Source organism: Lobosporangium transversale (genome assembly GCF_002105155.1).
Source record: "Lobosporangium transversale strain NRRL 3116 chromosome Unknown BCR41scaffold_17, whole genome shotgun sequence".
Taxonomy (NCBI): domain Eukaryota; kingdom Fungi; phylum Mortierellomycota; class Mortierellomycetes; order Mortierellales; family Mortierellaceae; genus Lobosporangium; species Lobosporangium transversale.
This window is the reverse complement of record NW_019028995.1, coordinates 338,790-362,734: the sequence shown is the minus strand read 5'-3', so window position 1 is coordinate 362,734 and position 23,945 is coordinate 338,790. Positions and strand designations below refer to the sequence as shown.

Genomic DNA, 23,945 nt, shown 5'->3' with positions numbered 1-23,945 from the left:
TTTTTTTTTTTTTTTTTTTTTTTCTTCACCCATTCTCCTTTCCTTCAAACAATATAAACATCGACGATCGCGCATATTCTGCTGGTACGGTTAATGCGTCGGAATGACTACGACTTCTGGCCTTGCTCGGTCATCTTCACCCTCATCGGCTTTTGAGTCTGCTGCTGCACTTGCACCCATCGCTCAGATACATCAGCACAGCCAAGAACACGCCGCACTCCCACTTCATCGCCTCGAAAGCAGCAGTGGTATCCTTTTATCTTCAACTCAAAAGCCAAACACGACTGCAACTTCTACCGTTGGGACTCATACATCAGGATACGATATTGCTCTTGTTCACCATCGTAACAGTGTTGAATATCGCGCAGGCTACAACAGTCCATTCGTATCGGATTTGCCAGCCAGTGACAATAATACTTATACCGGACGACCTGTCCTTGACTCTAGTCGTCGTTATTCCAGCGGACAAGGCAGCATTCATCCAAGCCCATTCATTGAGGGATCTGCTACTATTGCAAGCAGGCGACAAGCCAAACTTGGTGGACAGATACCAACACTTGCACCAACACTCGAGACCCCAGCTTCCTCAGCTATTAGGAATTCGAATAGCAGTATAAACGCAGCTGCGGCCGATTTTCATTCGTCATTCGATCAAGATTTTCAGCATCACCCACACCCTCAAAGCAGCCACGGAGCATTTGGCTCAGGGCCACATTCACCTGCATATTCGATCTCGTCCTTATCTGGGATTATCCCAGGCTCGGCATCTATATCCAGCATCGCTAGCACTGCACAGACAAAGCCCCCGGCATTAGAGCACAAACATCCGATCACTATCAAGGAGTTTGAGAATATCCTTATTCTAGGACCAGCACAACAGGTCGCCATCAAAACACTTTGCTCACCAAGGATTTTGAGCAGGATTGACACCATTGGCTGGTATTCCATACTTGGTGCGCAGAAATTTCCCACAATCAATTCTAGGTAAGCAAAAAAAAAAAAAAAAAAAAAAAAATATGACCACGATCAGTCATGATGTCAATTGACTACAATGAGCTTAAAATTTGGTAACAGCCATTGTCGTATTTGAAACTAACTATAGTCAGGACGCATACGATATCGAGATGGCAACTACGTATGCAGCAATTGAGTTTGGTTCCAACAATCCACAGACCCAAAACTTCAATACACTTGTATTGCAACTAATTTCGCAACTAAAGCTTATCAAAGATCAGGACTACAAAGGGTATTGACTAAGGGCCAGAGGCCAATTGCACATATTTCAAGTGTGAATTTCCACTCTTATCCATTTGCATTGCATATAGAGTCATGCCTAGTTTTATTTACCACTCTCATGTGCTTCATACTTTATTGCAGTGATATACCCAATCATGCCTACAACGCCTTGTTTTTGACGCGGATCTTTTTAAATCACTTCATTTCGCATTTGTCATCAACGGAAATGGTCGCTTTCTTTGAAGGTTAGCAGGATGTAGTTACTTATCAACTTTGGATATTTGAATCCCTATTCAGATAACTAAACAACATAGCATGTTGTCATTAGGATCAAATCTTTCAGTTGAAGCCCAGCAGGAGGCATTGGGCATAGTTTCTTTCAAAGGATGTAAAATCGGAGTGGACCAGACTTTGGTTTCCGATCCTAGATCGTATGCGGAGCAATTAATTCAAGAAGTTCTAGGAATTATTCTGAATTTAGATGCGGGGTAAGTTAACATGAAATATCAATAGACGAAAGAAAAAAGGCTTTGTAAATAAACCGTGCATGGGCTAAATATGCAACATTTCCCACAAATTAGGTCTACCTCATCTGCATATGAATTCTACGAGGAGACGCTCAATTTGATGATTGTGATGTCATCAACCCAACTTCAATTGACTAGTGCAGAGCCAAATGAGAAAAACTATTTTTTGAACCTCGTACTCCAGAACTTTAGGTCAGCACATGTCTGTGGGAGTTATTCAGAGGCTTACTACCGCGTTAGTGAAGAGGAAGACTGACAGACTTCATCCTTTTTTCCCCGATGCATTCAGCCACCTAGCGGACCAATTAACTTTAAGGTTATTGTGGAATTTCACTGACCAGAGACCAAGCCCGCCTTTGACAGGAAGTCTTGTATATAATGCATACAATTATTTATTTTCGAAGACAGGAACATCGCCATCATCAGAGGCACATCCGATCGCAGACAGGAGTGTCCTACTTCTGCTGCTTTTGCACTCTCAAGCAAAAGGCCATCCTGGTTGGGAAGCATTTAAAAGATCGATTCAGAATATTCGGGATGAACGAGGTGATTGCGAGGTTCTGAGATAAGAAAGTCGTTCTTTTTTAATATAAATAATATTTTGTTCGTTGGTTGATTTTTTTTTTTTTTTTTTTTTTTTAGGGTCAATGACGGATGATTCGAAGGACTCCAGTATATTTATTTCATTCCGCAAGATTTTTCATATCATATGCCAGTATGGTTTTGTTCCAATTAAACATGCGCCCCCTTTCCTGCTTGGATACTCCCTTTTAGACTTCATTTGCTATTTTTTAAACTATTAACACTATTAACATGAGTGTTGCCATACTTTATCTAATCTGTAGACAAATTCATTGTGAAGAAGTCTGTTTATTATTGCATGTGTTGCTTGTTGAGAGCACGTATTTTAGGACATACGTCTTGTCACGAACAGATCCAGAAACGCTCGTAAGTGGGTTGGGGACGACCAGACCGTTGTGTTATCACCGAATGCATAATCCGGATTTTAACACCAGTTGTCTTTCTTCCGGATGAGTACAGTATCTTCCCATCTTACGTATGGTTTATGAGGGTGTCGAAGGCAGAACAAACTATTCTCAAGTCTATGTTCTGTTAGTTATCATGCTTTTGTTCAGCCAAGATGAAGTCTTTAACGACAATATCCAAAAAATCGTAAGCCGAGTGTATGAGGCTGTATGAAACGATAAAATGATATAGGCCATATTTTGCTTGCTATAGCTCTTATACCATCCTGTTTTCTAGACAATGACGTACCAGCCTTGGTTTACTGAAAGGTTGCTAAAGTCTATCTCGCTTGGTGGCCTAGCTGTTGCTATCGTCATTCGAACTATCCAGTACAACCTAGCGCAGCACAAGGTACCAATCATCCTATGTGGTTCCAATCCATGCTCCTCTTTTGAATGTATGAAAGGAAAGAGGGCTTTATTGCTTACATTATCCTCGTTATCTCTCCTTTTTTTTACTCTAGGATGTTTACTTTCATACTAATTCATTAGCAATCTTAGCCAATATGTCCAACTCATTACAGGACATGCATCCATACGTCTCTCAGAGACTTGTAACTTTATTTGACATGATCGCACGAAGATACCAAAAGCTGGCAACCAAGCAAACGCTATTAGATGAGAACATCGACAAGGTATGTCGACACTATTATACAAGCTATTGAAGGTTGAATGGTCTCGTTTGGAGTGTTGTTCCTAATTTTCATTGCTTACTTGCTCACGTACAGAACGCCGATGTAATTATCTATGGGGACATGGTCACACTCGTCCTCGAAATCATAAATTCTACTCTGACGCACAAGCTCAAGGCAAATCCTCAGCTTGTTTATTCATTGCTTCACAAGCAGGAGATGTTTACGTATTTCCGAAATGATTTGAAGTTTAAAGACCTCATTTACAACATTGAACAAGCTGTTAATTACTTTCAACAAAAGGTATCCGAGGCAAATATCAAAGCACCAACGCCTGAGGAGGTGGCTCAGGTGATTCATACGGCTTCTAGGACGTGGCCACCTAATCTTATGAAGGTATATCCAGACATTAAGTTTGAGTATGAGGAACAAGAACAGTCAAACGATTTCTTCTGTCCTTATGTATGGTCGCTCCTATACAGGAACATGTTTGTACATTGGGACGAGGAAAAAGCTAGGATTTTACATGAATATAGAACAGTAAGTTCGTTTATATTTATTAGTACTTCTGCTACACTAGGAACATCTGTACGTTATTTACTATTGCTTTGCCTTATTTTTCTTAGGCGGTGGGCGACGAGCATGCTTTTGATGGCATGCTCATCGGGAACCAGGCATAGCATTCACTTAATGCTGTAGTGATTATAGCAGAATAAAAGAAGCGCATGGACAAACAGACGAACAATCAGACAAATAAGCAATATATATATATATATTCGCACAGTTACTACTGTCATTGTTTGATAAAGAGTATAGCCTGTTTTGGCTTACGCGCATTATGTACTCCAAATGAATAGAGCAAATTTACATAGAGCACTAACTTTGACGTGTCGTCGCTTTCACTAATCATCTTATTTTTTATCTTTTATCATAATTAAACTTTGATGTAAATTGTAAATTAACAGATATGATCATTTTGGAAAAAAAGCATTGTAGGCTCAACGGTGCTTGGTGATGATGGTAGACTGTTAGCATAAGAGGACAGGTCTTTGTCATTGGTAGTAGTAAGCTCAAGAATAACTGGAGTCTAAAGTGATAAAAAAAAAAAAAAGATAAAGAAATAGGCAGCCTTTTATACAAATACGAAGAGGACCGCGGCAAGCCTTCCTCTCTTCCTTCTTCCTTCATGTGGTAAAATGCTAGAGTCTCTTGCTAAACTAGGTTTACTTTTCAAGGTTGCTGAATATAGAAAAAGAAGTAGAAGCCTAGATAGTGAATAGGGCTTCGTTATGAGCATACTCAAAACCCTAGTGAGGGACAGGGTATGATGAAGCATATCTTAAAATAGCAAGACAGTGTATGCTGTAATAAATGTTATTGTTATGCTCAATTTGCTCCCGTGCTTGTGTCTTGTTGAATAGCTAGACGACACTCTTTGTTAAGTTCCAATAAAACTCTTACTTTGGCGCGTCAGCAAAGTGCTGTAACTTATATAAGGATCGCGGTACAAGTAGAACAAACAGTAATGCTGTATCAACATCTGTCTCTAACAGTCCATTCATCATTTGTATTGTGAATAAATGCTTGTACTTCTGTCCACTCAGCAAATAGTAGGGAAAAAAAGAGGACTCCTTCCTCCATGGTGTGGAGCGAAAACGCCAAGCAGATAGGTAATTGCTTTCACAGGGAAGCGAATAGGAAGCTCATTTTATCTCTATATTTTATGTTTGGAAGCGTGCATAAAAAGCCATGACTTGTTTCCTATTTTTGTTGTCTTCCAAAAACTCGTCTCATTAACATCTTTATCTACTTTCCTCTTCCTATAACTCAAAGGTGAGCATACCAAGTTTTTTTTTTTTTTTTTTTTTTTTTGAACACGTACCATCATGTTAAACATGTACAGCCTCCACCAGTTGCTATATCACGTAAATTGGAGATTTTTTAAGGAAAAGGAATCAAATAACTTGCTCCTGCTCTCTCTCTTTTTTGTTGTTGTAATGAAGTTGTTCATATGCATACTAATATTTTTACAAGTGTGCCAGATATGAAAAATATTCTTACAGGGGTTTCTACTGTATTTATTAAATATATAAATGATTACAAGAAATAGAAAGAAGTAAGAAGGGCCTATAATCAGAGAGCACAGATGAATAAGCAAATTAGTCCTAAGAGTATATTTTTGAATAACTGATGACTTGCTAACTTTGTTGGTGCAAAAGAAACAATGGTCATTGGTGGGTCCTCAATATCCGTGCTATTGCTTCCATTAGGAGTCATTGAGTCAACATATAGAAGTTTCCTTGCAAGGACTTTCCCATGGAATTTCAGAGTATCATATTCTGTAATCTCTGATAAAATTGATGGTGACAAAGACGAATTGTGAGAGAGTCTCGTGCCAGCAACAGTCGATTGACCGTTTAGGCTGAAACTTGTCCCTGACTTCAAAATCATTTTTGCCAGTGTCCTAACGGGGATGTTATCCTTAGGTGATTCTGAAAGGAGTAAAGCCATCAAACCAGCGACATGAGGAGAGGCCATTGATGTTCCACTTTGAACATGATTGGCAGAATTAGACCCAGTCCAGGCCGAGAGAATATTCGTACCCGGTGCATAAATAGCAACACATGGGCCCCAATTAGAAAAATGAGCAACTGTGTCATCTTGGTCCGTTGCACCAACTGTTACAGCCCCAGGTGTAGATGCTGGTGAGAATTGGCATGCGTCCTTACTATCATTTCCGGCTGCGATTGAGAAATGTATACCAAGCTTCATAGCTTCTTGAATGGCTATATTGGTAAGTTCATTATATTCGGCGCCTAATGACAGGCTTTTCAAACATTTTGAAAGGAAGCAAGGATGATTAATAGATGATTTGGGTAGAGAAGAAGAGCTACATTTTTGTTGTTATTATAGAATGAATAGTGAGTATAGGGATACAAAAGGATTCGATCGAATAGGCATACTTTATGACTGATCGAGCACTTGCTCCTTGTGATAGATGCTGTTTGACAACCCATTCAATCGCAGAAAGAACGTTTGAAAGCCTCCCAGAGCCAGCATTATCTAAAGCCTTCAAGGACACAACTCGAGCCTTTTTAGCCACGCCAAATGTTGTTCCTGCGGCAACTGCGGCGACAAAGGTTCCGTGCCCATTCCTGTCTGATTGGTCGTCTGTGCCTGGTACGAAGGTTGGTCCATGCTGTGCTCGTCCCTCGAAATCCTTGTGCTCAATATTGACCCCGCTTTTGCATCAGTAAAGAAAGAATAATATTGTAAAATATGTTAATTTTTTTTTTTTTTTTTTTTTTTTTTTTTAAAAAAAATAAAAATAAACAATGAGGATTGAAAAATTTCTTTACGTATCAATGATATAGATAGTGACATTCTGTCCGGCACTGGCAGGATAATGATAGAGGCCATCGAGCCTGTCATTTCTCTGATCAATCCTGTCTAATCCCCAGTTCGGAGGATACTTTTGTACTCGTCCATACATTTGAACAGATAAGTCTGGTATTACGTATTTGATATGATGCACGTGCCTTTGTTTATGGATACGTACTGCTGTCTTTGGATCTAACGTCGTTGAATACCACACCAAGTTGCCCACAGAAGCAGGTTTGATCTTCAGTCTGGTGTATGCATCGCGTTCAGCTCGATCTCTATTGTCCTTGATATCGACAATGGCCCTGAACCATGCTGGATGTTGCTGCGAGTTCACAGCGGACCCTTTTTTTATTACACTGTGGTCTGCATTGTAGTCACATTTACCCCTGGAAATAGCAGAAGAAGGATAAGGGTGTGCTTCAGGAAGAGGGCCTGGGACCGGACTGGAGGTAAGACTATCCTTTGAGAGAATGGTATCTGGCGCAGAGGAGTGCATCATGACGATGTATCTACATGCGGAGATGTGGTCTACTGGGCAAAAGTCCTCTTCTGAGACAAAAATAAGGACATGGTTCAAGCACAGGAAATATAATTTCATGAGCTTTACAACACTAGAAAGAAGATTGTATCCAGCATGAATACCATTAAATTATTTGACATAGCACAACGCTGCATAGACAGTGGCATACTTTGGAGAGGAAAGGCTCTTATGCCTGTAACAATCAGATATAAAAAGGCAATAATATTAAAGATGTAATGAGTGTAGCAGTAGTAGCCGACCATGTTGAATCAGAGAATGAGTTGAAATGAATAAAGAGATCTAATGCTCCATCACAATCAAGGAATTAATATGATCTACCTTGCTGTGACTTTGGATGAAAGTAAGCATGGCAGCAACAGGATAAAGAGATGTTAGTAAAAGATAGTAATGTCCTTGTGTTGTTCAAGTCGTGTGGCCCTGGTCTTAAATCGCGATTTGAACTTGGCACTTACTGGAACAGCACCGACTATAGTTTTATAAATCAGTCTCAATAAAAATAGAAAGAAAAAGGCTATTCATCCATTACGCACATCGCAGACTGTTTCTCTTTCTTGCTTCTTACTTTTTTATGTTTGTATTTGGCATAGAAAAGTATTCAGCGTTCCTGAGAGAAATTTCATCTGCGTGGATTCTCTTTCTTGCTGTGTTTGTAGCCCCTTGTGGAATGTTGTGTTTGGTACACGCTGTTTATTGCTTTTTACTGCGAACTTATGAGGTAAAGAAAGAGTCTGCATAAGATTAGTTTGTTCTGCTCAAGGTTTTTGTAAGCATGGCGTATTTCACAAGACTTCGGAACTTGTTCCAATATGGTTTTCAATTTTGCGAGTCATACTCACCGAGACAAGGCACCGAGAAAGCTGTACCAGAGGGTTTTTTGTTTATTGGTTAGAATGCCTTGGACCAATTAAGCCATGGCTACACTTGTGAATCGTGTGTATAAATATTGATGAGTATCGTACGAATAGTTTTTATTACAATTTCATTAGGATGGGATATGACTTTGGCCAGGAAAAAGAGTAAGGGGTAAAAGTAGGCTCTTGGCAAAGCATAGTCTACAGCTGTGTCATATACTCACCACTACACATTATTGTCGACGGTTGCCACAAGTTTGCTCTTTTGGTTATTCTCATTGGCCTAGTATCAGACGCGTGAAATATAGACATCTACATTTCGTCCTTACGAATAACAAACAACGATAAAAACGAATTCTCGCCCCTGTTGCATGCTCGCTCCTTTTTTTTTTTTTTTTTTTTTTTGATCGTATACAAATGCTCACTAACGCATTCTTGTGGATGATCGCCTCTATTCTTTGTCACTCTCTTTGCTTACTATGCTCTTTTCTTCTAATTCTTGGTTTCCTTTTTGCTCTCTCTACCCCTTTCTACTCTATCTCCTTCTTCACTCTTCAGCGCCACATATCGTAGACTCATTCTCCTCTATTAGGGCTGGCTACCAGCACTCCATCGCGTTGCATCGCTCCACCTCACCCTATCTACGCCTTGATTTGTCTTGTCTTTGAAATATAATAACGCTCATTTCCATTCCTATCCCACCTTACCCTACTTTGCTCCATCACCCATTCGATCCTTCCAGTTTAATGACAATAGTGCCTTCGCGTGGCCCAAGTACCTCAACAAATAGTGTCACAATAGGCACAGCCTTATTACTAATAGCACCATCTTCACGTTTATTAATTCCGCCTTTCACGGGATCCCTCGCTGGCAAGGGTGTTATTTACTGAAGCCTATAAAGAAGAACTCCATGGAGTTGTCTCTAACGAGTCCACGACATCCTGAGGCGGTACATATGCTCAACGAGTGGCAAGAAAAATTAAAATATCGTCTATGTTTGAGGGTCATGGAGAAGACTTGTGCTGAAGGTCGATCAAGAACAAAGGTAGTTTAAAGTAACAACGCAGATTAGCTCGTATGAGAAATTTTTATCAGGCGCCCTCTCGCAGTTTCCTGGGGCAATATCACTCCACAGATCTATCCATGGTAGGAGCACCAGTATTAATCACCTCGAAACAGAAGCTAATATAGTATGCAAAATGCGGATACCAACCTATTAGATTCCACAGCTAGGTGCTATCCAGACGCACTTGGCTTACGCAGGAGGGACCTAGCCATAAGAGCAATATCTATTTGGTCGAGTGTTAGTGGAATGAAAAAGAGGAGTATTCACTAACACAAGTGGACGGCATGACTTAGTAGTACGCTATAAACAAGGACACCATTTCCGTGAGTGAAAGAAAAGAAGATATACTTTATAATCTGCATTACCACTTTTTTTTACTTTTTTTTTTTTTTTTTTTTTTTCGGTAATAAAATTCAGGAATACGATATATTTAGCACTTGCAGCTTTCGCATAGCCTTTGATGCACTGAAAAATTCCGAGAAATAAATAACTACATTATTGTATGGTCAGGGGCGTTCACAGCTTGGTTGAAATATTTTATGATTTAATCCGCTTTGGCAAGATTGTATTAACGCAATATGTCAGAAAAATGAATTTTTCATGCAATGTTGAATCGAAAATAGTGTATTGTAAGGATATCGCTCTCTGGCTGAAGCACTACTAGCTTAATATGATAGATATGCTACAGCACATGCAGATCAAAGGAGGATGATGAAGTGGAAACTAGCGAATGGGAATATGAGTAGTCTACTGATTATGATTCTCGTGAGATATGAATATGTAGACTAATTAGAGAAAGCATTTGATGTTAATGTCAGGCCAGGGTAGTGATATTCTTTTGATCAAGCGCAATCGGCGTCATCATGCCTTGATCGTGCACCGGAGTTAATTCAATCTAAGGAAAAGAAAATTGCGCTAGAGATGACGCCTTCCTGTTCAGAAGAAAAAGGAACGCGTAATAGGAGAGAGGAGCGAGGAGAGAAGAGAGAGGAGGGCATGATGACAGATGCAGAGCCCTAGATTATGAAAAGTAATGTGGTGAAACCTAAAAAAAGTAAAAAAAAAAAGACATGTATATATATATATATATATATATTATTATGTCCGTATCACATATGAAGGGAGACTAGTCAAGTAACTATCTAAATTCTAGCAATCAGGTTTTATGGCAGCGACTTCGGGCATGATGTCAATTGTCGGCCCCTTGTTGCGATTTTGCCCTATTGAATAATTCCAACTTTGACGAGTTTTGCTGATTTGTGCATCATTTCCTGTGTACTTAGCGCTAAAATGTCTGAAAAAAAATAATCATCAATGGATCTGGAACTTTATGTCTAATAAACAAGTACATATACACATATAATGTTTATGACGACTATGAAATATGTGTGTTGACTAGTCTAACTTTTTAAGTGTCCTGAGGTTATGCATCCATGACGCATTGACCCATTTAACAAAAGTTTTCTTTAGGAATATAATGTTCCCTTTTCTGGATCCCTGTTTTCTTCCAACAAAAAAAGTAAAAGAGTATCAAGATCCATCTTTAGTCTAATCAAATCACACTAGTCTCACGATCCTAATGCGAAATCGCGTACAGCACATGGTCGAAGGCTAAAAAGATTAATAAACACAGCTGTTGTCTTCACTAGCAAGCTCAATCTGTAGTAAACCAACCAATCCGGATATTATTTATTTCCGCATGTATTTTCTGTGATGTATGGAACTTCTTTTTATCCTCAAAATGAACGGCCTCAATCATTTCAGACTTAGCAGTGCCAAAAATACAAATGCAACATGTGCAATGACGTACATCAAGAACGTCGCAAATTCATTCTTAGTTTTTTGACTCATGTGCCTACTCTTTTTTCTTTCCTCTCAACATATAAATATTTCTTATCCTTCCTTTTGAAAGAGAATTCTCTTTTTCATTCTCAAGTGAACAGTTGCTGTTATACATTTTACCAAATAAGTCATCACCAGCTTCATCTTTTTTAATTTTATAATTTTATTTTATTTTTTCTTTAAAAGGCACAATTAGACAATTGAATAATTAAATAATTAAACAATTAGACAATTAAAGATCTCCATCTGGGATATCTTTTATTGCTTGTGTCACTTGCTGAGTGAACCTTGTGTCCACAGTTGATCTGCGACACTCCGCCTTTCATTTGTCTGCACCCTTGTCTATATCTTTATCCATATCTGTGTTGAATCCACTCCTACTTCGCCTGCAAATTTCCTTACACTGACACCCAATCTCCTTTTTTACACACTGTGCAGTCATTTTCTTTTTCATTATCATTATCATTGCCACATTTCAGTATCAATTTCAAACATCAACATTGGTATCAACAGGGTCGAGATCACCCTTATTCTCGGTCTTAAGAGCAACAATTATTAGCTGCAGCTTCTCTCCCTTAACAACAGCGTCATTACCACCTGTTCAGTATCTCCTAATTACATTCCTGATCTTGCCTACCTAAACCAAACCACAACCAAATATCGAGCAGACTACATCGCACCATCCATCCAGATCGACAATTCATACCATCACCACACTCCCTCTTGAATAATCAGTCAACACTCTGCATAGATTATTCTCGTTTGAAAATTGAAAGCTTTTTCTCGTAGTACCTCGCCTTCCTTCAACTTCATCTGCAGCTGTGACAATACCTTGTGGCTCTAGGGATTATTCAACCAAGTACCGAAGTCAGTTACATCTAGCTACTCAAATATGCCACCAGTGACACAAATCAATAACATCACGTCTGGTCCGCTTTGGGAGCCATATCCCAAAGGATCAACTATGGAGCGCAGAGGTTCGTGGCACAAATCCACTCAATCTCAAAATATCCAATTCAACTCTTCCCCTCTCTCGTCTCTCAGACTGCCACTGGCTTCAACATCATCTCTCCCATCCACACCATCAGCGTCAACAAAACCGCCCACTCTTGAAGATCTTGAGATCGAAGAGATGAGCACCGATAGGGTCTCAGAGCTAGTTAAAAGGTCCATCAATAGTCGTAATGGTGATAGGAACATTGTTCTGCTACTGGACATGCGACCGCTTACCTGCTATGCTACGTCCACTATCAAATCTGCCATCAATGTGAGTGTGCCCAATGTGTTATTGAAGCGTCCCATGTACTCTCTTAAGATGGTGATGGAGCAGTTAAGGACGGAGAGGGAGGTTGAAGCTTTCTCGAATTGGAGAAAGTTCTCCAACATTGTGGTATTTGATGCTACGGGGACACTACCCGTCAAGGGATCGCCCATTTTTTGCATTATTCAGAAGTTTCGCCAGGAAGGCTGTTCAGCCAAAATGGCCTTTATTCATGGTAAGCAATAAGCAACAAGTAATAGGCAAGAGGTGATAGTATTCTATATAGAGTAAATATATATCATGATTTCACTTCTTACTATGAGCACTGATTTCTATTCAAGGGTATCAAGTTCCTTTTATTTATTACAACTGGACTGACATATCCTTATGATCATTCTATTCGTATAGGAGGATATAATGCATTTGCTCATAGCCATGCATCTCTGTGCTATGGTGCAAACCAACAAGGGATGCTTGATGTATCAAACAAAGGTCAAGAACAGGAGGGATCCAACCCGAATTCAGTCAGCGAGACAAAAAAATCCTCAACTAACGTACGCAGTCGCCTACATCTTGGTTCACTGCCCGAGATTATGGCCAAGCCAAATACCGGTGAGACCTCCGTGTGCCAGACACCCATGATGGAGAATCCCAATATCAACCCCCTTTTTGAGAGTGTCCGTCTAGCAATGGGCCTCAATACAAGCATCACGGAAGAAGTTGCTGTCCGCCTCCCACTTGGATTTACAGCCGACAGTCTTCAAGGCCAACTCCCCTCTTGGCTAGATGAGGCCATTCATCCTGACAAAGGCAAGTCTAGATTGGCCAAATGCTTTCAGGTAAGACTACAGAAGACTATATAAAGTTTAGATGATAGTTTTATTAAATCAATCTACCTCAAAGGAACTCAAAGAATGGTTGTATTCACATCTTCTCTCGTGCAACCACCATGACGGCGATTTCTCTGTTTAGAAAATCGAGGGTAGTGAGAAGAAGAGGCTTGCTCTGCTGATGGCGCCCCAGGAAATGACATCTAATAAGGAGACAAAACTCAGTATTTCTGCCGGATTGGAGAAAGGGTTGAAGAACCGGTATAACCATATCTGGCCCTTTGATCAGACACGAGTTAAGATCAAGGAGTGCCAGGACGAGGAAGATGATTATATTAATGCCTCGTTCCTAAACTCTCCCTTCGGAAACAAATCATACATTGCAACTCAAGCACCATTACCATCGACATTTCAAGACTTTTGGAAGATAGTCTGGGAGCAAGGGTCACAAGTTGTTGTCATGCTCACACGCGAATTCGAGATGGGCAGGATTAAGTGTCATCAGTACTGGCCATCATCAGAGCATCCGATCATGGATCTTGGCCTCTTGGAGGTCAAATTTATTAACGAGCGTCGTCTCGATGGCTTCAATGACACAATCTTGGTACGTCAGATGTGTTTGAGACATCGCAATCGCGACCATACTCAGGAAGAGAAGGCAAGGTCGTCAACGCGGATAATCACCCAGATTCAATACACTGGCTGGCCAGATTTTGGCGTCCCGGAGACGCCAATGGATGTACTCAGGGTGATTTACCTTGCGAACAGCTACAACAATGATGTCCAAGCATTGGCGGGCCCGATGGTGATACATTGTTCCGCGGGGTGTGGAAGGACTGGAGCCTTTTGCACTATTGACTCTGTACTTTCTGGATTCAAGCAACAGTCCTCCGAAGTGCTTGGTATTGCGCGAACTTCATCAGACTTATCTCATCCCCGTGGTATTCACAACAATGCTTACGCTTTAAATACCATCGGACGAGCCCCTACGCAGAGTGAGTGGCTGGGGGGCTCGACAATTGATGCAGTTTATGCGACCGTAAACAGGTTCCGAGAGCAGCGACTTTCGATGGTTCAGTGTTTGCGTCAATATGTGTTCTGCTATGAGGCTATTGTTTGGCAATTGGTGATTGAGCGTGATGGTTGTGGGGAAACGTTGGTGTCGCCTTCCAAAGGTGCCATTGTGTCTCAGGCACCATGTTCTTCGTCATTACGATCCATGTCGTCGGGCCCTGCCAAGTTCTCTAAAGAAGATACATATTCACCAACAACATCATACTTTAGCTGAATAAAGTAAACAAAAAAGACAAAAAAAACTGTATTGGTCTCTGCGCACAAACCTTTCTCTCATGCTATTCTTGTACACAAGCTGAAGAATAAAATCCTCATCCTTTTGCTTTTGACGGATGGAACTAACCACAAAAGATGTCTTTCTCTTTTTCTCCTACTACTGCAGTTTGGCTGGTTTATGTAGCACTTAATTATATGTCCTTTCTATTCTTGTCTGACTCTCTTGACACCTTATTGTCTTCATCTTATTTTACTCATGTTTCTCCTTAGCATCGCATCCCTTGGCATTATAGACTAGCTCATCCAACGTGTATTGCGATTGCCACCATGTGTCAGCATGTTTATAATGTAAAAGAAAGCTCCAGTCTTTTGTGGAGCACTTTCGCACAAACTCATGTTGGCCATATTTTATTTTACATAAAAATGCTCCTCCTAGAATACCCTTGCTCTCCTACAAACACTCACCCCTTTCCTTGTTCTTGAAAGGATGATTGCCGCTTTTTTTTTTTTTTTTTTTTTTTTTTTTTTTTCTGCGTAGCGTCCCTGGTTTTGAGGCTGGACCATCTACCCCTCTGTTTCTTTTCTCACTCTCTCTTTTTTTTTTTTGTCTAGAGTTCCTTCTTTGGCTGGTACTTATCTCTTTCTCTTCTACCTCCCCTCCTCCGCCCTTTCAATCCTGCTTCCACATATTCCTTTACATCCACATATTGCATGGACTTGCTCGTCCTTCAGTAACAGCCTCTAATTCCCACATCAATAGCAGGGGTGAAGACACTTGGGTCTGCATACTTGTTTCAAACCCTAACATACTAACACCTACAACGTCAATAACTTCATAAACATAGTCCACAATCCCATTCAGTGCCTTCAAATATCCCTCCTTTCATTTATTTTGTGCTTTCTTTCCTTCTTTTTAACTCCATCCTTTTACTTTATGCAAACTTGACCAAGTTTAAGTCATTATACTCTCTCTTCATTACGATCAAAAGTCCTATAATTGCTCAAGGCGGATATTTAGTCAAGCTTTTTTTTTTTTTTTTTTTTTTTATTTTTTTATTTTTTTATTGCTTCTATTCACGGCTATTTAAGAAAGACAGTGCCCATATCCATAACCCAAGCTCGAACACGGCGTACGATCTAGCCTCAACTCTTCAAAATTTGTTTCATCATCAGTAAATTGACCTGGTGGCAACATTTTTCTACGAGTAGCAGACACGAGAACCTGTGGAAAAATAAAGCCATCGACGTAAGAACAGTTCGATAGTAATGGGATCTGATGATTCAGAAACGCGCTATAGAACGGATGTTGCACATAATAGCTTAGCCTTGAGGCAGTCCTTCCAGGAACCGATATTGATTCCCATCAGCCTTGCTAAGGTAAAAGAAAAGAAATATACGCGAATGTTTGTCGTATCTCATCTTGTGTCAATCCACATTACTGAGTTTCTTTATGATCTACGCGATACGCGACACGCGACTCTTAAATAAAATGTGTTACTGGAAACATGCCTCAGGAATATGTCAAGTAGTTGTCTACATGAACAAAGGAAGGAACAAAGGATAGTGAAAGAGTAAAAAAAGACAGCACAACGCTTACATGTAAAGATTATCTTGCCATCTACTACATCTACTTGCTCTGCAAGCATTGAATAATCGCATTTCTACAAAAAAATGATCATCCTTTTCGCATTGCTGTCTTAATACTCAATGCTCTGCTTTTTTATTTCTTTGTAGACCAATCCCCAACTGTCTTTGAATGTGAATGCGCTGAAGTGGGATGTAAGCGCTTCCATATTTTCGTGTGCTTGCTTTACTTTTTTGCCAGCCATTTCTGAAGAGAGATACTACGTTTCTCTTTCTCTCTGTCTCTCTCCTCTCTCCGTTCTTTAGCAAAATTGTTTGCCATGAGCATTAACAATGAATGATCATTGAAAGGAATGGGTTTTCTTCTGTCAGCATTTCCCACAAACATTCCCATTTCATCCATCTAACTTACTAAGTTGATCCCTTTTTTTTTGTGGCCTGTGTTCTGTGTTCTGTGTTCTGTGTTCCTTGTGCTCCTTTTTTTTTTTTGGCCCCTGATTTTTGTCTCCCCTTTCTTTGTCTACACTGCTGCGCTTGCTTTGTTCTTTGAAATTTCTGGACACTGAACATGTTATTACATTGCTCTTGCTGACATAACAAATGTATTCAAGCCAGGGTCTGCTGCAAGATCTTTCACAAAATCTGTCCAGTCAGACGCTGACGAGGATTCACCACACTCCCCACCCATGGCCTGGTCAAGAGAAGGTACGACCGAAGAGCTTTCAAAATATCAGGAGCTACAGATGCAGCAGCAGATTGACGGCCAGCATCGTCTTCAGCCACAGCGGTGCGGAGCTTCATTAGTCGAGTCGGTCCTGGATGTTAAGCCTGGACCAGGGCCTAGCTTACTATTGCAAGGTGGCACCCAAGGAGCAGAGCCGGAATCATCACCAGTGTCAATGTCGACACCAACACCAGCACTATCATCATCGATGACACTTTCTAATAGGGGATTATATATTGGTTATTTGAAGGGGCATGCTCAGCGTGCAGAGTCGGAGCACTCTTGTGGGGAGCAGACAAAACATAGACCTTCCTCTTCGGGACAGACCTTGCTTTCATCGCGCACGTCTAAGACAAGTCGGTTCAAAGAGATGACAGCCAAGTCAGCAGAGGGAGAACAGCACCACAAACTGGGCTTGTCAGTATCACCTGCTTCTGCCTCTTATAGCAATCGTACGATCTCGCTGACTGAAAATAGTGCTGGTCAATATCAGCGATATAGTGCTTCAGCACCTGAATTGATGAAAGCTCCTTGCCATTGTTCCTTATATCAACAACAGGAGAAACCTGTCACTGCCACAACAGCTTCAATACAGCCTCATCGCTATGAGCAATCTGGCAGCAACCGAAGCGGGAGTAGTGAACCTATGCCCATTTATACAGGATCCTTGGGACTAAGTGATGATGTTCCATCCCCTGCTCCCTCTCCTCCAACTTCAGGACGATCATGTACCCATATGGCGATGAGTGGCCTATCGCCCATTAGCTCGCCAAGTAACCCATCGTTTTTGGTCATGGACTACTATTCACTATTATCCATCTCACCCGACTCTTCCAATAGATCGCCTGGTACAAGAGCTAAATCCGCGCGGAAGAACCTACATGATGGCATGCCTAGGTTAAAGCCATCGTCTCAGGATGGGAGTACAAGTATAAGTTCACCTTGCGCTCATCCTATTATTACAGGGTTCCAATGCCAAGTACACGATCCCGGAGAGAGTGGCTATAAAAAAAGTTTATCTCGAACTAACACAACCATGGCCACAACAACAGCAACAACAACGACAATGACATCGATGACACCTTTTCATTTTCATACTCAAGCGCCTTTATTCACCTCTCCTCCGTCTCCTTCCTCCCCGCCATACCCGCCATTATATCCAGAATCAATCTTTCGGTCAAAATCTGACAAGGATACCTCGCCGTCTCTCTCACCATTTCTCTTCAGCAAACATTCTTTTAGCCCACCCAAGCAGACGTCACCATCTGGCGCATCAGCCTCTGCTTCACCGCCCATGCGGCCTGGCACCTTACATACTCACCAAAGGCTACATCAGAGCACCATTAATAGCTCGGTAGAGCTCTCCCTTAGCTCGCGTATCTCCAACACAGACTTCCCTCGCCTAGCGCCACCTGCTGTCCTTATAGAGTCACCTACTATGGAGTCGCTTAGAGCCATAGCTGAAGTCCCAGCAAGGACAACACATCAGCAAGCTAGCAGCAGCCCATGTTTACTCTCCCCTATTCTCATTTCACCACCAACCACCAGTATGTCGTCTTCATCGTTTACAGCGGCTTCTTTCAGCTTCTCTCCCTCTTCAGGATCATCCGAGCAGCAGCCGCTCTCAGTCGGAAGTCAGCTTGATACTGCCGCAACCCTTCCCCTGAGTCCATCGCGTGAAAAAGATAGTTCTCACCGCTCTATGCTTTCCAGTCTTGAGGAAAATGGTAACTATCCATAATCAAAATAGTATTCTGATTGGCGTCAACGATGTATTTCTGAGAACTGATGTGTTATTTTGCCACCAACATATAGAATTCGAAATATGGGCAATTAATGATGAAATCCAGGGTCACGTTATTCGAGCTTTCTCGACATTACAGTATGCATCCACTCAATTGTCTGAAGAGCCTCAAAGAGACACACCACAAAGCTTGCCATCATCGTCTGCTTCAAGTCAACATCTACAAAGCGCCTCATTATTAGTGTCGGATAGTAATAAATGGCGACACTGGCAAAGGCATGGGGCATTTACCAGCGGAAGGTTTATTAATAGAGAGGTGCCTAGTACCAATCACACAGAGGATGAAAGTGATGCTGAAAACATTGTTAATACCCGAGGAACAGCAAAAATAGACGGTGTTTCAGGGCTTGTTTTGCGGCGCAGTCGATCAGCACCAATTTTAAACTTTGGCCAACTTTCTTGTAAGTTACTGTGGCAAAAGAATTTGGGCTTTAAAATTAATTACTAGGTGCCCAGCACTAACAGCAAGCTGTTGAACTGTTTCATAATGGTTGAGGTCTTTAGATGCTGATGTACTGAAAGCGCCTACCAAGGCAACCCCGGCCCCACCCGTATCCGCCATAGGTAACATAGCCACACCGTCAATCATGACTGCTACGACTAGCATTCACCAGCCAACTTCACCAGTTTCATCTTCTTCGCCATCAATGCGCGGCTCGTTCTGTAGTAGAGTGATAACAGATGAAGCTGACCACAACGTAAAGTCAGTCATGCTCCTTACCTCTAGTCGGTCCATGAAATCACTTAAACAACGCAGTCTGTTGAGCAGCAAGAGCGAGAGCAACCTGCAAGTTAAGGTAGATGGAAACAGCATGTCGGAGACTATGAAATCTCTCTCACCGTCACTCAATGCTGGTGGTTCAGCTACGGAAACTAGCACGGACGAAGAGATATCCAAGGGCTCGAGGGCCGCACCACTATCAGGTGATCAGAAATGTGATGACTTGGTCGCAAAATTGGATCAAACTGACCTTCTCGACATCCCGATGCGAAACGATTTGGTAATTACCAGCAATGAAATATTCGACCGGAAGCGTGAGGGCATGATGTCTGTAATAGCAGGTAGCTCCGCTGAATCGGCTGTTGGCCATGGAGGCGATATACCTGAGATGTCGCCATTACGCCTAAAGGCCATTGGGGAGGCTGGAGAGCCGATATTATTACCGAACTTGGGAGCCATTTCACAGAATATCGCTTCATTGGGTATGCCAAGACTGCAGCCTGAGTTGGGTCCGGCGCCAGAGGTGCATTCGGGCTCACTGACGAGCTCTAGCTCTGACTCTAGAATATCTCATTCACCGACTTGTGAGGCTTCTGTGTCCTACAATATACGTATTGGTGTGGATAGAATTAGTGATGGCGATATAGTAAGGAGTACGACGGAGCTGGAAGAAGAGATACCGTCAATACTTGATCAAGCTGGGCCTACTTCTGGGTTTAGATTTCGAGAAAAGTTCACATCCCAGGAGCAGCCAGAACATAGCCATATCCATGGCCAAGAGCAAAACGGTAGTGAAAGCATACAAAGCAGGATCGTAGGAGCATTTAAATCACGCAGGAAACGAGTCAATAGCTCTGGCGGCAAGAAGCTTGGGTTTAATGCGGCCAGCTTGCACAGCCTCGATAATAGTCCTCAGCAGCAACAGTTATCTCAAGCCTCTTCACTCCAGCTGCTGGCAAAGAGTATTAAGTCTCATACTAACATTATAGCTACAATGGTCTCGGAAGGCTCTTTAAGCTACGTTATTCCTCCATTTTACTTTCCAATGGGAAAGCCTCTAGCTGCTGCCAAGCGCCGCCAGCGAATTCACAATGCTGTGGTGAGTAAAGTGTGGCATTGTGTTAGAAGTTCATTGCATGAATGACGGTAGTAAAAGTAGACAGTATTTTGTAGATAACATCATTTTTCTTCCCGTAGAATAAGGCAAAAGAAATTTTCATTGCATCTGAGGATGAATCATTGGCAGAAGAGGCTTTTGTGACCATCACTGTGCAGTGTTGTGGACTACCGCGCTATCTGAATCGAGCCTTGTTCCGTAGAGTCGACCTAACAGGTAGTGGTTATGTTCACTTCCGCGAATTTGAGCGTGTCTGGGAATCGCTCGCGGAAACATGTCCCGACGAGACATCGATGGTATATTTTCTTTATTTTTGGCGTCATTTGCCTGGGCCTCTTAAAAACGGGAACGCGTTTAACAAACTCCTTGCTACCTGCTTATGAAATGTCTAGATTTTCATGATCTTAAAGCAGTCCAATGTCAAGTTTTTAACCCCTACTGATTTTGAGGTGGTACTTCAGGATCTAATTTTGTACCATCCTGGGCTTGAGTTTCTTTCTGGGAATACTGTTTTCCAGGAACGCTATCGTATGTAGACACACTCTTCCCCCTCCCTCCTCTTTTTTGTCAATGCTCCCAACAGCTGTTATTCACATTTGCTTCATACTCATTTTAGTGGAAACGGTCATCACTCGTATATTTTACGACGCCAACCGTCGACATGGTAAAATGTCACTCTTCGACTTACGCCGCTCAAATTTTGACAAAACGTTGCGAAAGCTCGAGAGCAGTGATTTGAACCAAACGGAAGATTGCTTTTCATATAAGCATTTTTACGTAATCTATTGCAAGTTTTGGGAGCTGGATCAAGACCACGATTTGGTTTTAGATGAACAGGACCTAATGGGGTATTCGGGAGGTGCTATATCTTCAAAGATAATCCGTAGAGTCATGCAAGGGTATGGAAATGAGATGGGAATATTTATGGTGAATGACCAACAAGGTCTACTACTGCGGCAGCAACAGCAGCAGAATCAGGACCAACAGCAGATAGCTCAGCATGAAGCTCTACAAAAAGAGCAACAGGCCCCCGAAGGAGATTTAGAGGATGTAATTACTCCGAGTTTGGACAGCGCAGTCCCCACTGTAGTGTTCGATGTAGATGTAGAAGTAGATTTTGTTGATTTCCAAGATAGTGAGCCTAAAGCTTTGAAGCGATCTATATCTATGGATCTATCTTCTATTAAGCTTATGGATACAACAGAAGTATTAGCCATTGTCGGCACAGCCTCATCCAAAGAACCTCAAGCAGTGTCTAGTAGCGGACCACCGCTCGAAAACGCCTCAACAGCCATAGCGTCAAAGGCAGCTATGATGAACCCGCAACGAACAATGCTTACAGGCCCTGGGAGCCAATGCCAACCCCAAGGTTATCGCATGACCTACAAAGGCTTCATCTGGTTTCTTCTAGCCGAAACTGACAAACAAACAGTTACATCCATCGAGTATTGGTTTCGGTGTATGGATATTGACGGAGATGGCATTCTTACCGTTTTTGAGCTCGAACAACTCTTTCAAGAGCAAGTCGCCAGGATGGACATATTAGGCATGGAGCCGTTTGGCTTCGAGGATGCCATCTGCCAAATGCAGGATCTAGTCAATCCGAAGGAGGCGGGACTGGTTCGACTATTAGACCTTAAGCGGTGTGGACAAGCTGGGCCTTTCATCGACCTATTTTGCAACGTTGTAAGATGGAGGTCTTTTGAGGCACATCAACATCAAATCAGGATGAAACAGCAGCAGATTGCTATGCAGCGGGCCGCGGATTCTGCATGGGAAGGAGCAGCGCTTGGCGAGGATCTATATAATGATGGTGATGAAGGTGAAGGTGATGACGACATATACGCCGATCTAGATAATGAATATAGCGAGGGGGAGGAGGAGGAGGAGGAAGAGGAGGAAGGGGAGGATGATAGTAACAGCGATAGTATAAATATTGGAAGCTTTACCAGGACACCACGAGTAGCCACGCTTGCATCCGAAAAAGGATTGAGTTTTAGCTCGCTGGATATGAGTTCTGATAGTAGAGGTAACATTGGTCTTGGTCTCGACGTCAGTCTTGCCGTTCAAGTAGTAGCTGATGCTACCACGACCCTAAATAATTCTAATTATACCGGTCAGTCTGGAAGCCATTTTGATGGAAGTACGAGCGCCAACATGAATATCCATATAGCTGCTGGTAGAGGAGAAATGGAGCCAATGATCTCTAACACTCATATTGACCTAGGAGGCGCTGTTGAGATAACTGAAGTAGCTATCGAGGCAGCGCATATCAGGAAACGAACAAAGCAGAAACGTCGCAAAAGGCAGCAAGCAATGATGCACAACGCTTTGACCGAGGAAGAACGCAAGGAGAAGGCGTTATTAGCGACCATTAGGTTTGTTATGAATAATGGATCTACTTCATTCATCAGATGATCCCCATATTGAAAATTATAATAGTAGCACTAATCTGCCTTTCATTTCTCATGCGCAACGCTGGATCACATAAATAGAGAGTCGCCATGGATTGCCTATGTTGAACTGGAATATGAAAAGCTTGTTACCATTGAGAAGCCACAGAGAAGGATAGGTTGGGAGCGATCGGAAGAGGAAGATGATGACGACGAAGAGATAGATGACGACGAAGAGATAGATGATGACGAAGAGATAGATGATGACGAAGAAGATGTGGAGGAGGATGTAGTGATGAAAGAGAGCCATGAACTTATTGTCAATACCAACGAGATTGCTGCAGCAGCTGCAGCAGAGGGTACCCGAATACAACAAATTCATCAGGCCGGATATATCCAACAAGTCCAGCTACTTCGACAATTTCAACAGTTTCAGCAATTCCAGCATATCCAACAAATCCAACAGCGACAATCACAATTACAGTCGGGGTATATTCAGCAGCTCCAGAGCCAGCACCAGCAGATGGAGATAGAGGTGGAGATGCAGTACAGTCTCAAATATGGGATGATGGTCTCTGGGTTTGAGACTGAGGAGGAGCTTGAGCGGATCTCGATTGAATCTACAAGTAGAGGAGACTAGGTGTGAGCTACCTTGCAAGTGGATGAGAATAAGAACAATCGAACTTTAGCTACTGTTGCAGTCATTACTGTCACCAGGGCCGTTGTGGCCAAGGCCGCTATTGGTACCAGCCCTTTTTGAGGAACAGCAATAATAATAAAAACAGACAAACATCTATTATGCAATGAATAAGATGGATGTATTAATAAGAGCCTCCATTCAGTCACTATGAATACTGGAAATCAGCATAATGTGTAGGAATAGCTGAACATGTATCATGCTGGCTAATAAAACGGATGCATGCAATCATTGTCGAAAGTGGAAAGTGCTGCTTCACTTGCAGCAGTGCAACGTTGGAAGCGATACTATTCCAGTTCCGGAGGATGAGAGATCCAGCGCTAGATTTTGTTCACTTAATACTCGCCATGGTAAGGATTTTAAGGGCAGTCTCCTTGCTAAGTAAAAGTATATAATATACATAGCATGCAATAAAGAACA

The 23,945-nt window shown here is 41.9% G+C and overlaps 7 protein-coding genes across 7 annotated transcripts; 6 read left to right on the top strand and 1 right to left on the bottom strand.

Moving 5' to 3' along the window:
* Positions 1 to 103: 103 nt before the first annotated feature.
* On the top strand, positions 104 to 2,019 carry BCR41DRAFT_370499 (hypothetical protein; the record flags this gene model as incomplete). The annotated part of the gene is made up of 5 exons (XM_022026539.1): positions 104 to 984; positions 1,103 to 1,246; positions 1,378 to 1,481; positions 1,565 to 1,724; positions 1,818 to 2,019. 5 exons carry the CDS (start codon positions 104 to 106, stop codon positions 2,017 to 2,019), a joined length of 1,491 nt encoding a protein of 496 aa, XP_021881649.1.
* Positions 2,020 to 2,416: 397 nt separating this feature from the next.
* Positions 2,417 to 3,119, top strand: BCR41DRAFT_353001 (hypothetical protein). The gene has a single exon (XM_022024059.1). The coding sequence runs from the start codon at positions 2,577 to 2,579 to the stop codon at positions 2,796 to 2,798; it is 222 nt and encodes a 73-aa protein (XP_021881648.1). The 5' UTR covers positions 2,417 to 2,576; the 3' UTR covers positions 2,799 to 3,119.
* BCR41DRAFT_370498 (Dymeclin) lies at positions 2,823 to 4,100 on the top strand (the record flags this gene model as incomplete). Its single annotated transcript, XM_022026538.1, has 5 exons — positions 2,823 to 2,936; positions 3,027 to 3,140; positions 3,253 to 3,423; positions 3,517 to 3,960; positions 4,047 to 4,100. 5 exons carry the CDS (start codon positions 2,823 to 2,825, stop codon positions 4,098 to 4,100), a joined length of 897 nt encoding a protein of 298 aa, XP_021881647.1.
* A 1,444-nt stretch (positions 4,101 to 5,544) lies between these two features.
* On the bottom strand, positions 5,545 to 7,341 carry BCR41DRAFT_352999 (peptidase S8/S53 domain-containing protein). Its single transcript, XM_022024058.1, has 3 exons — positions 6,780 to 7,341; positions 6,384 to 6,662; positions 5,545 to 6,247 (listed from the first exon to the last, which is right to left on the bottom strand). Exons 1-3 carry the CDS (start codon positions 7,301 to 7,303, stop codon positions 5,554 to 5,556), a joined length of 1,497 nt encoding a protein of 498 aa, XP_021881646.1. The 5' UTR covers positions 7,304 to 7,341; the 3' UTR covers positions 5,545 to 5,553.
* A 4,655-nt stretch (positions 7,342 to 11,996) lies between these two features.
* On the top strand, positions 11,997 to 14,483 carry BCR41DRAFT_395989 (protein-tyrosine phosphatase-like protein; the record flags this gene model as incomplete). Its single annotated transcript, XM_022028773.1, has 3 exons — positions 11,997 to 12,600; positions 12,774 to 13,204; positions 13,338 to 14,483. 3 exons carry the CDS (start codon positions 11,997 to 11,999, stop codon positions 14,481 to 14,483), a joined length of 2,181 nt encoding a protein of 726 aa, XP_021881645.1.
* A 7,329-nt stretch (positions 14,484 to 21,812) lies between these two features.
* On the top strand, positions 21,813 to 22,276 carry BCR41DRAFT_336136 (hypothetical protein; the record flags this gene model as incomplete). Its single annotated transcript, XM_022022020.1, has 1 exon — positions 21,813 to 22,276. A coding segment is annotated over one exon (462 nt), but the record flags the coding sequence as incomplete, so codon positions are not given.
* Positions 22,277 to 22,373: 97 nt separating this feature from the next.
* On the top strand, positions 22,374 to 23,546 carry BCR41DRAFT_352996 (hypothetical protein). Its single transcript, XM_022024057.1, has 2 exons — positions 22,374 to 22,813; positions 22,931 to 23,546. Exons 1-2 carry the CDS (start codon positions 22,446 to 22,448, stop codon positions 23,466 to 23,468), a joined length of 906 nt encoding a protein of 301 aa, XP_021881643.1. The 5' UTR covers positions 22,374 to 22,445; the 3' UTR covers positions 23,469 to 23,546.
* Positions 23,547 to 23,945: the final 399 nt, after the last annotated feature.

Excerpts from the sequence above, each read along its gene's own strand:
- BCR41DRAFT_353001 (XM_022024059.1), top strand. The coding sequence starts at position 2,577 with ATGAGTGTTGCCATACTTTATCTAATCTGTAGACAAATTCATTGTGAA.
- BCR41DRAFT_352999 (XM_022024058.1), bottom strand. The coding sequence starts at position 7,303 with ATGATGCACTCCTCTGCGCCAGATACCATTCTCTCAAAGGATAGTCTT. Across the intron at positions 6,663-6,779 it reads ACTATCTATATCATTGATAC|CGGGGTCAATATTGAGCACA; the intron begins GTAAAGAAATTT and ends CTGATGCAAAAG. Across the intron at positions 6,248-6,383 it reads AGTGCTCGATCAGTCATAAA|CCTGTCATTAGGCGCCGAAT; the intron begins GTATGCCTATTC and ends ATGTTTGAAAAG.
- BCR41DRAFT_352996 (XM_022024057.1), top strand. The coding sequence starts at position 22,446 with ATGAGTTCTGATAGTAGAGGTAACATTGGTCTTGGTCTCGACGTCAGT. Across the intron at positions 22,814-22,930 it reads GCGTTATTAGCGACCATTAG|AGAGTCGCCATGGATTGCCT; the intron begins GTTTGTTATGAA and ends TCACATAAATAG.